General features: G+C 48.1%; 1 protein-coding gene across 1 annotated transcript in view; it reads left to right on the top strand.

Moving 5' to 3' along the window:
* The window catches only part of PCNX2 (pecanex 2), a 1,104,481-nt gene that overhangs the window by 809,514 nt on the left and 279,129 nt on the right, over positions 1-15,838 (top strand). Inside the window, 1 exon segment of the mRNA XM_033937641.1 lies at positions 137-390. Coding sequence (XP_033793532.1) covers positions 137-390 — 254 coding nt within the window.

The raw sequence follows: 15,838 nt of genomic DNA, 5'->3' as shown, positions 1-15,838 counted from the left end.
CAGGCAATCTAGCATCCTCTCACAATAAGATGAGTCTGCTTTGAAGATTTTTGCTAATATTGCTAATGTATTTTTCCAGTTTCAAAGGGGAAACATGTTTATTTCTTTCTACAGTTAACTCTTTTTGGCTTTCCAGGAACATACTGCCAGCAGAGGGAAGTGGAAGCTATAACAGAAGGAGATGAGGAAGATGATGACTGCTGCTGCTGCAAACCAGGTCACCTGCCACACATCCTGTCCTGTAATGCTGCTTTCAAACTCCGTTGGCTGACTTGGGAGGTAACCTGCACCCAGTACATTCTGGAAGGTTACAGTATAGTGGACAACAATGCTGCAACAATGCTGCAGGTGTTTGACCTAAGGAAGATACTCATCAAATATTATATTAAGGTATGGCTAATGTCGAAAATCATTCTAGGTGTGCAGTGTTGTCTTAACTCTTGTCTACTCATAAGTCTGAAATTAGTATCTTTGAATTGCCACTAGCTGTATGCTTGTATTCTGTCTCCAATGCCCTCAACTACTAGTGCAAACAGACTCCAGAAAAACACAGAGACAAAAGTAAAAACTGACTTCCATTCAGATAGATGAATACACAAATAAGCAGAGCAGATCTCTTAGTTTCTAGATTATCCATACCAGGGGGTAATTGTATAGAACTCTAATCCAGCCTAGCATCTGAGGTCCTAAACCAATATGCACTAGAACTTGAAACATAAATGACCAAGAGTCATGGTCAAAGGCCTTTTCCACATTGACCGACAAAAAAAGACAACATCTTGCACCGACTGCATTTCCCATTCTCTTGAGTTCACAACCCTCCTGATGTTATCGCTCTCTTGCCTTCTTGCGCTAAAACCAGACTGATCGGGATACACCTGCCTGGGTATCCAACTCATCAGTCTGAGCAAAGATCTTAGAGGGGCATAATCAATAGGTCGTATAAAAGCTCTATGTGTCGGCGGCATAAGACGTCCAGGGAAATGTGTCGATAATGGAAAGATGTCCAAGTCAATCGATTATCGGCACGAAAGACGTCCAACATAAATATGTCCACATGCGCTATACTGGAACGTCCAGGTTTACCTACCAAAATGGCGACCGTCCAAACAAGACATACATCTATTTTCGCCGCGATCCGCTGGACGACTTGCTAGTCGTATAGCGCTCCTTATCTATTAGTTGTCCTGGCACATGTCCTACTGATGTCACACTGTCCCCAATAAAGTCCTGCATGCCCATATATAAACCTCCACGTGGAAGTGCGACCCTTGTGGGTGTATAGGCGTTGTGTGAGGAGTTAGGAGAGTGGTACGAGTTTGGTGGAGGATAGTTTAGTTTATATTGATTACTGAGTGGGATTGAGTGATTGGAGAGTATTTCTGTGAGTGTGTGTGTGAGAGCAAGTGAGAGAGAGTGTAAGGGTGACAGACAAGAGAGACAGTGTGAGTGATTGTGAGAGTGAGAGATCATGTAGTGAGGAAGGGCATGCTAGGAAGAGTGTGTGGCCAACAGGGTGAGTATGGGAGAGGGTGTGTGAGTGTGTGTGTGAGAGCTTGTGTGAGTGTGTGCGGGTGTGATGGTGGAAAGAAGGGAGCCAAACTACTCCCTAGGGGAGACCGAGTCCCTAGTGGAGCTCTGCCTCCAGTATGAGGCACGGGTGCTTGGCCACAATGGCAGAAGACCACCCCGCAATGTCGCCATGAGGGCCTGGTCCAGAATACGTGACACCCTGCATAGGTGAGAAACCCCCCCCAGTACCTATCATTATGTAGCCAATGGGGGTAATAATAATAAAAAAAAACCCATCTAAAAAGTGTCCTAAATGGCTACTTGGATGATCAAAAAGCCTGATCGTCCAAGTACCCATAACCAAAGCTGGTTTTTAGACGTATCTAAAACCAACTTAGGCCTTTCCCCTGCCTCTAAACACACAGAGAGAAAAGAGAGAAAAGAGGTGTGTTTAGAGGAGGGGAAAGGGCGGGCAGTGGGCGGGAGGTGGGCCGACCTACACCTAGCCGTACAACAGGTATAACCAAAACAGTTAAAGGTTGCCTAGTCGGCACTTAGACCTTTTTCACTTAGACAAAATAAAACCAGGTCTAAGTGCCGAAAAATGGGCCGCTGAGCTGATGGCCGTTGGCGCCATCAGTTCAGTGGCCCGGCAACCTAACCATCGCGGCAGGAGAGATGCCTCATCTCCCCTACCGCAATGCCATTACTCTTCTACCCGAACTGCCGCGACCCGCGGCAGTTCGGGTAGAGGAGTGATGGCATCGCGGTAGGGGAGATGAGGCATCTCTCCTGCCGCGATGAATCACTCCCCCCAAACACAACATCGGCGCAAGAGGGAGCCCAAGCCCTCTTACCCTGCGGCAGCCGTGACCCCCACAGGAGGGGCCTAAGGCTCCTGGGCCTATTCTGATTGGCCCAGGTGCCTTAGACCCCACCAGGAGGCGGGGCTTTGGTGCCCCTGGGCCAATCCAGCCCCATTCTTCGTTGAGCTACATGCCGGACGGACGGGTTTGGCACCCGTCTGTCCGGCCAACCTAAAATAGGTACGGGGAAGGGGGGGGTTGTGGGGTCGGCCAGGGGGGTCGCAGGTCAGCTGGGGGGGCCGATCGGGGATTCTTGGGGGGGAGGACATTGGGGGGTAGGGGGAGTGCATCGAGGGCAGGAGGGCTTGGGCTCCCTCCTGGCCCAAACGAGTCGGAGGTGCCGCGGGTGCCTGGGCCAAGAGGGCTTGGGCTCCCTCTTGCCCCGATGTTATAGGGGGGGTCGCGGCTTCAACGGGGCAAGAGGGCTTGGACTCCCTCTTGCCCCGATGTAATCGGGGGGTCGCGGCTTCAACGGGGCAAGAGGGCTTGGACTCCCTCTTGCCCCGATATCGTCGGGAGGGGGGTCACGGTTTGACATGGCAGGAGGGCTTGGGCACCCTCCTGCCTGGATCGTTGTTGGGGGGGGAGGATTCTGTAACCGGTGTTGTTTTTGACAGACACCGGTTACAGAATCCAGCTTTTAGGCGAAGGACTGGCTCCTCCTTCGCCTTAAAGCCCTTCTGTTGAACGTTTTTGGCTTAGGCGTGGTTATTTTTCATTATGGTTAAAAAGTGTAGACGTGCTGTGGGGGTACTTTTAGACGTAGTGGAGATTGGGCGTTTAGGCAGAGGAAGGCCATAATCAAAACATGGATGTATGTTTTGGTTATGGACATTTTCCCTGCTTCTGTGTTGAACGTTTAGGGACTTAGGCCAAAAGGGGACTTAGACGCTTTTTTTGATTTTGCCCCTCCACGTGTCCTAGTTTCTAAACCTGTCACCTATTGCTCCCACCCTAATCTTTCAAGGAACTGCTTGCTTATTCTGTGTTCCATAAAAAATATATATATATATATATGAGGAGTGTGTGGCACAGTGGTTGGATCTACAGCCTCAACACCCTGGGGTTGTGGATTCAAACCCCGCGCTGCTCCTTGTGACCCTGGGCAAGTCACTTAATCCTCCATAGCCCCAGGTACATTAGATAGATTGTGAGCCCACCGGGACAGAGAGGGAAAATGCTTGAGTACCTGATTGTAAAAACCGCTTAGATAACCTTGATAGGCAGTATATAAAATCCTAATAAACTTTATATATATATATATATATATATAAAATAAAGAAGGATAACAATATCTTGGCAGGCAGATGTTTCATTTCTGGATATATGCCTACCTCATCAGAATATACATGACAGATATGATGTGCTCAGTGTCCTCAGAAGCCTGCATATGTTTGAAAAGGGGATGCAAAGGACTGTCACCTGACCCTATTCTCCACCATATCCTTCTTGATGGCGTTATGGGGTGTACCGTGACCTCGAGTCCCTGAGGCGCAGGTGGCGTAGGGTCCACCAGGAGAATCCAGCCCTCATCTGGCGCACCAGACACCGCCTCAGAGCTGGACGTAAGTGGCAGCCCCCCTCCCCTCCCCCAGTCAGTAGCACAGGTATATCAGAAACCCTGAAACGTGTAGGTGACTATCAGATGCTAAAAAGCTATAATGGAGGAACAGGAGGTACTCGTCAGATCAATGAATATCTCTCCAGTTGATATCGGTGCTGGTAGCATACTGAGTGCTCATTCTCTGAAGCCCTTCTCTGCAATCAACTGCATTGTCAAGGAGGCATAACTGAACAAGGGCTATACGCCTCCGAAGCTGCTGGCCACATGTTGGTCTGGAAGTCACCTTCATAGCTCCAGACCAATGTCAGGCCTGCTATTGTGGAGGCATATATCCCTTGTTCAGGTATGCCTCCTTGACAATGCAGTTGATTGCAGAGAAGGGCTTCAGAGAGACACTATCCGATTCTAAGCATAATGTGTGAATCATAGTTGCACCTGTCACCTTCTATCCTATGATTTGATAGTAAGAAATAGAACTAGATAACAAATCATTTCAAAAAGTAGTAGTTGGTTGAATACAAAAGCCTCAGTCCCACCACTCTACCGCTGTTATAATTTAAAACTGTGGGAAGAAATTACGTGGTGACTTTCATCATTGGCTCGTGTGCATTAACCAGTACTCCACTATTAGTGACTAGATTTTATACATTTAAATTAGCGTTTTCTATTTTACTTCAATTATCTTGTTGTATATACTATGCACTTATCTCTGCATCGGCCAACATCTGGGATCCTGACCCGACATGTTTCGCGCCGTTGCGCTTTATCAAGGGTCTCCCTGCACATAAAAAAGGAAAAAAGCAGTAAACTACAGTTAATGTTACTGCTCCCTACCTAAGTATAATTTCCTGATTATTGGTCTGCCACATAATATCTTGTTCTTACCGAGGTGGCTGCTGTCATCCGACTCCAAATGTAAGCTTTTAAAGGAGAAAAGATGGCGGCGGCTTGAAACCTTGGTGTTTAAATACCTCCACCCTTTACCATGGAAATGTTGCCTCCCCCACTCTTCTATTGGCCCAACCCTCAACCAATCATTGAAGCCCACTCCAGTTCACTGTTTAACCCCCTGGGTGCCACTGTGTCCAGCGTGAAAATATGTCTCTGTTCCCTCTCATTGAGTCTTCTATGATCTTTCCCACCGTCCCTCCCCACCACTCTTTCAATAACCCTCCATCTCATCTCCTCTATCTTATGGCCTCACTCTAGCCAATGCTCAACTAGAGGGGCCTGGATAATCCTGTTGACAATTCTCGATTTATGTTCAGTAAGTCAAACTTTTATCATCCTGCTTTTTCTGCCTACATATACCAACCCGCATGGGCACATGCCTTCTATCCTATGTCATGTCATGTCTGCTAGCTCTCAAAGCTCACCTCCTTGTCAATGTGCTCTTCCTTGGCAGCTGTGCTAGTATGCAACCTATTGCCACCCAAAATGTGGCTAATGAGATACCAATCATTCCAGTGTGTCAACAAATACATCAAGGCCATTCAGTGTCACCTGCATATGCCGGCCACCTTTTGTATAGATGTATACCGGTGTAACTGTACACACAAAGTAGTTTACATATGTGTTCACACACTGGCTTGAAATGTCTCCCACTTAGTCTGAATGGGTTGGGTGGGAGGGTTGATAGGTAATTGTGTATGTAGTATAAAAGCAATGCACGCTATGGTACCCCTAACATCATATTCTTACCGCACACAGGTCACGCACAGCATGCTGCTGAGGGCCTAGCCCAGGAGGTGGTGCAAGACATGTGCCTACAGGCCGCCAGGGAGGCAGTGGCAGAGGCAGAGGCTGAGCAGGAGGAGGAAGGCTACTCAGCATCTGAGGAAAGTCTGCCACCTGAGGATGTAGTAGAGGTGTCGGATGTGGAGGACCAGGGCCAGGTGGCAGAGGTTGAGGATGCGGCACAGGTGGTGGCAGAGATGGACCAGCAGCATGTGGTGGAGGAGCAGGGAGCATGGGAGGTCCCTAATGTGTATGCGGACATGCTCCCTCTTGAAGGGGATGAGGAGGTGGCGATGGAGACAGCAGTCCCGGCCCCATGCCACGATATGCAGCCAGCGGCCCCAATAGTTCCTCCCCCTCCTGAGGCGTATGGATAGCTGCTCAATGTTGTGGGATAAATGCGCAGCGAACTGCAGGAGGGGTGGCGCAAAACTATGCAGACCCTGCAGGAGATTGTCAGCCTTCTGCAGCAGCTGGTTGCCATCTTTAAGGAGCCCATTTAGGGGATGAAGGGGCAAACCTGAGGGGCAAGCTGGCAATGGGCCATTGAGGCCCCAATCATGTTACCAACAGTGTCCCTGACAGCTCACAAGTAGCTGGCAGAAATCCAATGATTGAAAGGACATCACACGGCCTCTCCTTCACATATTCAGGAGACTTTACTTACTGTATCTCATTGGGACATACTTGGATGTTAACCTACTTGATGTTACTGGCTGTCATGTACAATGCTGTCACCATATTCTCTGCCAATGATTGCAAGTGTTGAGATGTGATGTACAGATGCAAACTGTACAGTGATGGTTAAGGTGTGCAATAGTTGCACTAAAGGTGTGTTCCAATCCCATGACTAGGGTAGGAAGACATGCATATGGTGGGACAGTGTTATGTTTGAATCATTTTTATTAAACAGAATTTGCAGAACAACAGGCACAGCAAAACATTTTTCAAAACATACCAGAAATCCAATCCCCACCCACCCAACCAAACCCCCCACCCTCCCACCCACCCTCCCCCCACCCCGGCAGCAGCGGTGTAATCAAAAAACAAATGAATCTAAGGAATTCAAACAGGCCAAAGTTGAGATTGAACATAAGCAGTAAAAGTCAAACTAAATAGGTGCCAGCATTGATAATAGAGACGTCCAGATTTGGACGACAAATCCAGTATCTCACGGCGTTCCAACAGCATTTGTTGTAGCATTAAGGCTCTCCATTGTGAGATAGTCGGGGGTTGAGGCGAGAGCCATTGTAGTAATATACATTTCCGTCCCAGAAGCACCGTTTTCCGAATAAAAGCTGCACAGCCTGGTATGGGCGGATGAAATCGAATCTGCAGGGTAAAGAGAAAACTGGGGTGTAGTCTCCAAGAGCAATTCCAGAGCCGTGCCACCCAAGTCACCACTTGCATCCAAAAGGAAGATATCATGGGGCAGGACCAAAACATGTGTCCAAACGAGGCCATAGGACTGGTGCATTTACTACAACAATGTCCCACACTAAGTCCCATGGTATGTGTCCTTTTCGGTGTATAGAAGGCTCGGAGGAGGAACTTATAATTCCGATCTCTCTCAACAGCACAGATAGTAGCAGTCCTGCCTGCACGCAAGCCCTTTCGAAGTACATCAGCCGATATAGGTAGTTGAAGATCTACAGTCCATTTCCGTGCCAAAGAAGAAAAGTCCAATTCACCAGCACGCCCCTGTAACCACTTATGATAGAAACGAAGTGGCACAGACTCTTGTGTTGTAAGAGAAAGCGCTTCTTGAAAATTGTCCTGAATCTCCTCACAGAGCCCCAGTGGGGTCAAAGCGTGCAAGTAATGTTGAAGCTGCCGGTAGGCCAACCAATCCGTGGATAAGAGGTGATATTTCTCTTGTAGGTCGCCAAAGGACAATGGAGAACCAGTAGGCTGAATGGCCTGAAACACATAAGTAAGGCCGGCACGTGACCAACGTCGAATCACTGGAGAGTCCAGACCAGGTAGAAAGTCCCCATTACCCACTATGGGCAGATAAGGTGTAATGTGCGAAGTAGTCCCAAGTGTCTTACAGAACAATTTCCAGGCTTTACGCATTGCAGGTAGAAGTGGGTGAGATAGCAAGTGGGGCACATCTGGCAACCTAGATGTATGGAGGAGATAGCTAAAATGGAAGGGCTGAAAAAAGAAACATTCAATCACAGGCAATGAGAAATCAGTAGTATTACAAAACCAATCGTGTATGTGACGTAGCTGACAAGCCAGATTTAGTCTAGCTACACATAATAATCCTAACCCCCCTTTAGTGAGTGGCAGCGTTAGTTTGGTCAAGGCTATCCTCGCTCGTTTACCCTGCCACAAGAATTGTGACAAATGAGACCTATGGAGCGCTAAATGTTTTGTAGACAGCATGACTGGTAACATTTGTAGTATATATGTCCATTGTGGTAGCACCATCATGTTATAAAGGGCTATACGGCCAGACAGTGAAAGGGGGAGGTGTCGCCATCCCTGCAATGTGTGAGAGGATTTACGAAGTAAGGGCAAGACATTAGCAATGTATAGTGTATTTAGATTCCTGGGAATAATCACACCTAAGTATGTCAGGTGAGAGGAGGCCCACTGCAAAGGAAATTCACCCGGCCAAGTCTGTTGTACTTCCAATAGTGTAGGGAGAGCTAGAGATTTCTGCCTATTTAATTCCAGGCCCGAATAGAGGTGAAATTCATCTAATATTTCCAACGCTCGTGGTAAGGAAGTATGCGGGTCCCCCAGTGCAAGTAAGAGGTCATCCGCGAAGGCCAGCACTCGCAATTGGGACTCACCTTCCGAAAGACCTGTAAGAACATCATCTCTGAGAATGGTACGCAACAATGGGTCTAAGTATAATAAAAATAATAAGGGAGATAATGGGCATCCCTGTCGGGTCCCCCTACCTATCTCAAACGGGGAGGAACGTATCCCGTTGACCAACACCGAGGCCGTCGGACTAGTATAGAGAGCTTGGAGGCAGGACATAAATCCAGGAGGGAGCCCTACATAGTGAAGGACCTGGAACAGATAATGCCAGTGTACTTTATCAAAGGCCTTAGCTGCATCAAGGCCAGCCAACAAACCCGGGCGTTGTTCCAGTTGCGCACGAGAATAAGCTAAAAGTATACGGCGAACATTAACCGTAGACTGTCGGCCTCTAACAAAACCCACTTGTTCAGGAACAATAATGGAGGGCAAAATATGGGCTAGGCGGTCCGCCAATATTCGAGCCAGTATTTTGACATCCACATTCAGCAGAGAGATGGGGCGATATGAATCCATATTGTCCGTTGGTTTAGAAGGCTTTGGAATTAATGTAATCAGAGCTACATTACAATGTCTAGGGAAAGCCCCACTATCCTGAATAGAAACATAATAATTTAAAAGAGAGGTGTGTATAACCGGGGATAAAATTTTGTAAAATTCAGGGGAATAGCCATCCGGACCTGGAGCAGTACAAGATTTTAAATTGTGTATGGCCTGGGTCACTTCAAGTGCATGTAGCGGACGATCTAACCTAGCTATCTGAGCAGCTGTCAGGCGAGGTAACCCCGCATCTGCAAGATAGTCATATACATCAGGACCTGTGTAGGGGCCAGGGGACGCATAGAATTGTTCAAAATATTTCTGGAATCCCTCCGAGATATCACCTGGAGCAGTTAAAAATTTACCAGAACCATCTCGTATTGCGGGGACATAACGAGATCCCTTCCAACTCTTGGTTATGGAGGCCAATAACTTCCCAGCTTTATTACCATGTTTGTAAAAGTGAAATTTACGGTAGAACAGGAGCTTTTTAGTACGTTCATGAATTAACGCATTTAAGGTCGTGAGCACCGCCCTATATTCCTCATGATTGGCGTCAGAGGGGTCTTGCAATAAGGTTCGTTTCAGCGCTGTTAATTTACTCTCTAGGTGTACTATGCGACATGCTATGCGACGGGTTCTAGTCGCAACATATGCGATAATATCGCCACGCAATACCGCCTTAGCCGCATCCCAAAACAAAGTTGGCTGGTGTATGTGTTGGGCATTATGTGTACAGTAGGTCTCCCACTTTTCCAGCAAATATGAGGTGAAGTGTGTATCAGTATGCAAGTAAGAGGGAAAACGCCAACCTGACCCAGGACCTGCAGGACCCCCCAATGTTACGTCAAGCCAAATCATATTATGATCCGATATTTCTAGGGGACCTATTGTGGCCTCAGTGACTTTAGGAAACAATGCCTCTGAAAGTAGTATGTAGTCAATTCTGGAAAAGGAGCCATGTGCTCTGGATTGGTGTGTATAATCCCGTTCGGTCGGATGGAGCAATCTCCAGGGGTCCACCAACCCCAGAGCTCGACACAGGTATGGAATGCCCCTGGCCTGGCTCTCCCCCTTCCCACCGGCGAACCCTGAGCGATCCATAGCCGAATTATGTACTTGATTCATATCACCCACCAATATTAAAGGGCCATCCTGATCCTGCACACATATATTCACCAAATTCTGGAAAAATGCATGCTGATAATTATTCGGACCATAGCCCACCAATAATCGAAATGTCCCACTAGGCCCCTCCACTTTCACTAACAAATACCTGCCCAGAGGGTCACGTCGTAGCACCCGTATTACCCCTAAAAAGCCCTTACGAAATAATATTGCCACCCCAGCTTTTTTCCCCGGGGAGGAGGCAAAGAATATCTCTCCAACCCAGCCTCTCCGAAGTTTCAAGTGTTCACTATCAGTCAGCCTGGTCTCCTGTAAGCAAGCTATATCTGCAGAGTGATGTTTCAGTTGATTCAATATTTTAGTACGCTTAACCGGCGAAGTTATCCCCGACACATTCCATGAAAGTATGCGTAATTTCCGATCACCCATAATATATGATAGGGTGCTTGGAAAAACATCTATGCCCACTATAACCATAAGTCCCAGGGCGCCCAGCCTCACCCCGAGGACCATCACTCAACTCCCAATCCGTCCCTCTATTGGTCAGTATGTGTACCTGGCAAACAGAAAAAATATAACTGTAAGGAAAAATATACCACACCGCTGCTGCCCCAGAACAAATCCCAACCCCCACATCCCTGTTAATACACCCAAAACCTCCCATTTAGGAGATCTAGAGTCACAGAAAATGACCTCCCCGGGACAGCCCCTACAAAAAATTGTCAGCCCCAAAGTTAACCTTCCTGAAGCGTGCAGTCTTCAAATGTAATGTAGCCCAAGTATCCATGTCAGCCACCACTCGCAGCCATATCCATCATGCCAGTCACTCATTCGGGACCGCTAGCTGTTTGATGTAGTCGTCTGCGGCCTCCGGGGTCTGGAAGGATTTCCAAAGGCCATTACATTGAATCTTCAGATGAGCTGGGTAAGTAAATTGGAAACGCTGCTTCAAGTCCACCAGGCGGGAGCACAGAGGGTAATAGGGTCTCCGCCGTTCCTGCAGAGCCACAGAAAAATCCTGGCTAATGCGGACCGGATTTCCATCAAATTTCAGAGTATCTTTCATCAGTCTGTATTGTCGCAGCAATTCAACCTTGTGTTGGTAATTCAGGAGTTTGAGGATCACCACGCGCGGGCGCGCTTCCAGGCCAGGTCTAAGGCCTAAACGATGTGCCCGCTCAATGTGCAGGGGACCCATCGAAGGGCGCAGATCAAATTCTGTCTTAAACCAGCTCTCCAATCGCTCCGGCAGAGAGCGGTCCGGCAGCGTCTCGGGGATGCCCATCAGACGCAGGTTAGAGCGACGAGACCTGTTTTCCAGGTCATCGAGTTTGTCTGCCTGAGCTCTAACCTGCGCCTGCAGCGTGTCCATAGCAGAGTCCCGTGTTGTAGTGGAGTCTTCGAGGTCTGACACCCTCTGTTCAAGCTCCGTCGTGCGGGCTGCAGCTGTGGCTAGCAAGGATTCAATGCTGGAGATCCGGGCAGTAAGCGTCTCCATTTGGGGCCCCAGGACCTGTTCCAAAGCCGTTTTGATGTCTCTCAGGGCCGATTCAGTCAGGCCAGAGACCGCCGTCGCGGGGCTCGCCGCCATTTTAGGGTCCACGGGTCTGGCACGTTCTTTATCTTTTTTCGCTAATTTCGGCGGCATAGAGTCGGGCGACCTGGCGAGATACCGGTCCATGCAACGGCGATTCGCGTCGGAAAGTTTGCAAGCTGCGGTGGAAGTCAGATGGGCAAGAAATCAGGCACGATTTTGCAGGGCTGCCCCGGAGCGAACGAGGAGACGTCCTCACTCGCTCATATCATCACGTGACCTCTGGTGGGACAGTGTTAAACGCAATAAGGGGTACCCTCCCCATATCAGTGGAAAACAGGTATCCAGTGAAATGAAAAGACCCTACCATCAGATGGGATGTGGTGAGGAGGCCATAAAGATTGACACTGAGAAAGTGGGAATGCTAGTCTGCATTTCTGAGGTCACAAATAGCTTCTATAACCTATGGGCCAATGGATGATGATGTAACCAGGCCAGGTGTACAGGGACCACCATTGAGATTAGAAGCCGCAACCTCTGGAGACAGAGGCTGCTGCGGCAGGACAGCCCTCACAGATATTTGCTGACCCTTACAAATGAAAAGGTATGTGAGGCTCAGAACTGCTCGCTTACTTTGCACAGGTTGGAGCAGTGTTAGGCATGTTGGGGCAATTGGACAGGCATGTGTCATGTTGTTACCATAAGTATGATATTGTATGTTCTCATAATGTGTTCTGTGACAAACGGACGTCTGTCCCAAGGTTTGCCACAGGGAAAGGAAGGAAAGTATACAAACCCCAGTGCAGAAGGGCCAACCAGGTCAGTGCCCAGGACAATAAATTAGCTGACTACCCTGTGGCAATGAAGAAATGGAAATAGAACAGGAAGGCTTAGACTTACTTGAAGCAGTCCCAAAGCCAGGCAGGAAGAATCTGCCTTGCTATTGTCCAATGCCTGTAAGGCAGAAAGCTCACAAGCAGTTTCCCCGAAGAGAAACGGCATGGGCTGAGGAAGGAATTCCCTTCCCCCATCCAAAGCCAAGGGGAAGTGGTTCTTTCCCTCAGCTTAAAGCCAGGCTCGTCAGAGAGCAGTGGAGGAAGAAGGAGGAGCAGAACGAGGCTTGGCAGAACGAGCAGGGCGAGAGCAGAGGCAGGACGGGGCTGAGCTTGCCTCAGACTCTGCAGAGCAATTCCTCAGCACTGACTGGGAGATGACTGAGGAACAGACTGGTAATTTGGCTACAGAATTCCTTCCCCCAGAGCCAATGGTGGTGGAAGAAAGTAGTGCTGTACAGGAAAGCTGGCCAGAGGAAATGGAGAGCTGAACACACTGGGAAAAGGTCTGTGAAAAGGGTTTTCTTTCTGGTTGTATTTTTCTGTTTGATCTTTGAGCTAATGACTGTGGGAGTTATCAAGGAATGTAATCCTGTACTGCAGTTTCACATGCTGGTTTGCTAGAATTTGTGAAAGACACAGTAATCTCCTCTGCAGGACATTTTCCCAGCTGAACCAAATGCTAGGCTGTAATTCTAGCCAGTTTAAACCCAGAGGTTCCTGGTTTCAGGACTCCGTGCAAGAGCCCAGCTGTGAAGTGATTGCCATAGCAACTAAGTAACTAAATTAGCCTGCATGCCTCATAGGGAAAAGGAGATTAACCCTATCAGGGTAAAGCCTGCTCATGACTAGGTAGAAAGTCCAGCCCAGCTGGAGAGAGTGAGTGCACTGTAGGAAAACACAGAATGTTTCTCAGGCATGAATAGGAATGTCTCCTCTGTAGCTCTACAGTGAAAAGTTATTTTTGCCAACTGTTTCACCTCTAAGCCTCATGAAGAGCTAAATGACTGTATATGGTTTACCAAGCAAGCTCAGAGCTGATTACTGAATGATAATGAGTGAAATGAACTTTTTCTTTTTGGTTTTTGTATTATGATCATGCTGCCAGGAAAACCTGGAGTGGCACAGTGATTCTACAGCCGGTGGCCTAATAAAAGCTTATGTTTTGCACCAAGGCCATTCTGACAAGTGTGGTTTCTTCAAAGCCCTTGGGAATAAGCGTAGTTAGGCATTTGCCTAGTGGCGGCCAACTTGAAAGGATACCCTAATTCTAAAGGGACCACGCTAGTAGCAAACATCGTGTCACTACCCGATGGTACATATTTGTATGGCGATTGTTCTATGACAGTCATTTGTGATCAGGTGTTCTACCATTCATGTCTACCTCAGCAAAGGTGTATGCATTTCTATTTGAATCTTGACTACAAAAACAGACCAAAATAAATACCAGATATCTTCCTCTAAACTGGGTGTCATGTGTGATCCCTTGATATCATGTCACTGACCTGCACCTAACAAAAGGGCAGGCAGGCAGCCAACTGAAAGTGGGAACGTGGCCATCTTGTAAGTAAGATCTGGCTGAGACCAGGACCATGTCACATGCAGGACCTGAGACAGAGGTTGTGTTAATCACAGTTCAAGAAAAAGGGGAGAGATGTAGACTTTTGAGTGCCATGATTTGCAATGGATGTAACACCTGTCTGAATAGCTCCCCCTCTTTCTAGAGGCCTCTGCTAACCCTCGACTGAAGGGACATATTATGACTGAGGACTCATGTAAAAGGGAGCTGGTGACTGCTGTGCAATGCTGCCGTTCATATGCAATCAGTTAGATCCCATAAGAGCTACACATGTGCGAGGTGAGGCACTAGGAAGCAGACCAGTGTCAACTGAGAGGGTATTCCCCCCCCTCCCAATGACACCAAAAAGCTGTAACAGCTGAGCCACCAACATGGCTCCTTGGCCAGGATCAAGGGTGTGTAAGAAACGAATCCCAAGGGAGGGGAGGGGGGTAATGTGAAGCAATCATTGGGGGAAGGAGGTGGCATTGTGGGATAAGGAGCCCCCCCAGGCAGGGATGGAGGACGGGGAGAGGGAAGAGGTGTGTTCCAGGAAGCTTACCCAGTCTTTGCTCTTACCCTGTTATGGCCCCTATGCAGATTGCTCCCCCCCTGCTCGTCTAAACACTGTTTTCAAACAGGCTTTCCAGAGGGTAACCAGCAACGTGAGGCCCAGACATTTCTATAAGCATGCAAGACATCATATATGAAGCAGGAATACTTGCTTACCTGAATACAGCCAAACGCTTGAAAAGGCAGACCATGTAATCTGTAACATCCAGCAAACGGGCTAGGATTGCATCAGTAGATAGGACGGTGTTTCCGAACAGATAGGAGATGGACGTTCGTGTTCCCGGCCCCCTGGATTTAAACGTACCAATAAACGTAGCCTAGACATGTTTCGGATTTGTCCATAACTGACCAGATGGACGTATTACGTGAACTCGTCCAACTGCCAGCTTGTTGGACGTGCTTAATTGCCAATAAATACGTCTAACCTCATATTATCAAAAATGTGGGTACTTTGACGCTATGGCTCCCAAATCGGTCAAAGCTCTGTCCCGAAAGCCTAACTTCTCCCAGGCTGAGACCGAAATGCTGGTGCAAGAGGTGCACACACACCACCAGCAGCTCTTCTCACCCCAAGGAGAAAGACTCGGGGCATACTCAAAAAGCAAAGTCTGGACAGCAATAGCTCAGCGCCTCAATGCAGTCCACCGTCATAAGCGAGATGTGGAGGACTGCAAGAAGAAATGGAGAGCTATCAAAAGGGAGGTCCGAGCTAAGGTGGGCAACCGGCCTCCAGATGCTGACATTGAAGACCTCAGCCCCATGGAGCAGCTGGTGCTCACCTTTGTGTCAGCAACCTCCACCTATGGTGTGGGCACACAGGACACTTCAGCTGCCACACCTGCAAATCTTTCTGGTATGTACTTGTCTTAATCCCCAGTCTCACAGCTATGTGCCATATTCTGAGATACCTCTCTTTCATCCTCCACTAATGGGGCAGTGAGTACACCTGCTCTTCAAACCTTTCCATAACACCTGTTTGGTACTGTTCCATGTGCTGATGGCAGAACATGGAATTAGATTCCTACACCCTTATACTGACAATTTGGAACATTTGCTATGATCAGCAGGTGTGCTCATGTAAGGTATCTTCACATACACTGCTTTCATCCCCTTCATAATGTCACCACCACACCACCCTATGGTAGCTGGGAATGTAGTCACACACCTTTGGGATGCATGTTACCTGTGGTATGCTGTGACATCCATATGTGCTTT

The sequence above is a fragment of the Geotrypetes seraphini genome, chromosome 3, assembly GCF_902459505.1.
Source record: "Geotrypetes seraphini chromosome 3, aGeoSer1.1, whole genome shotgun sequence".
Lineage (NCBI taxonomy): Eukaryota > Metazoa > Chordata > Amphibia > Gymnophiona > Dermophiidae > Geotrypetes > Geotrypetes seraphini.
The sequence above is the reverse complement of the archived record's forward strand: the minus strand, read 5'-3'. Positions and strand labels throughout refer to the sequence as shown.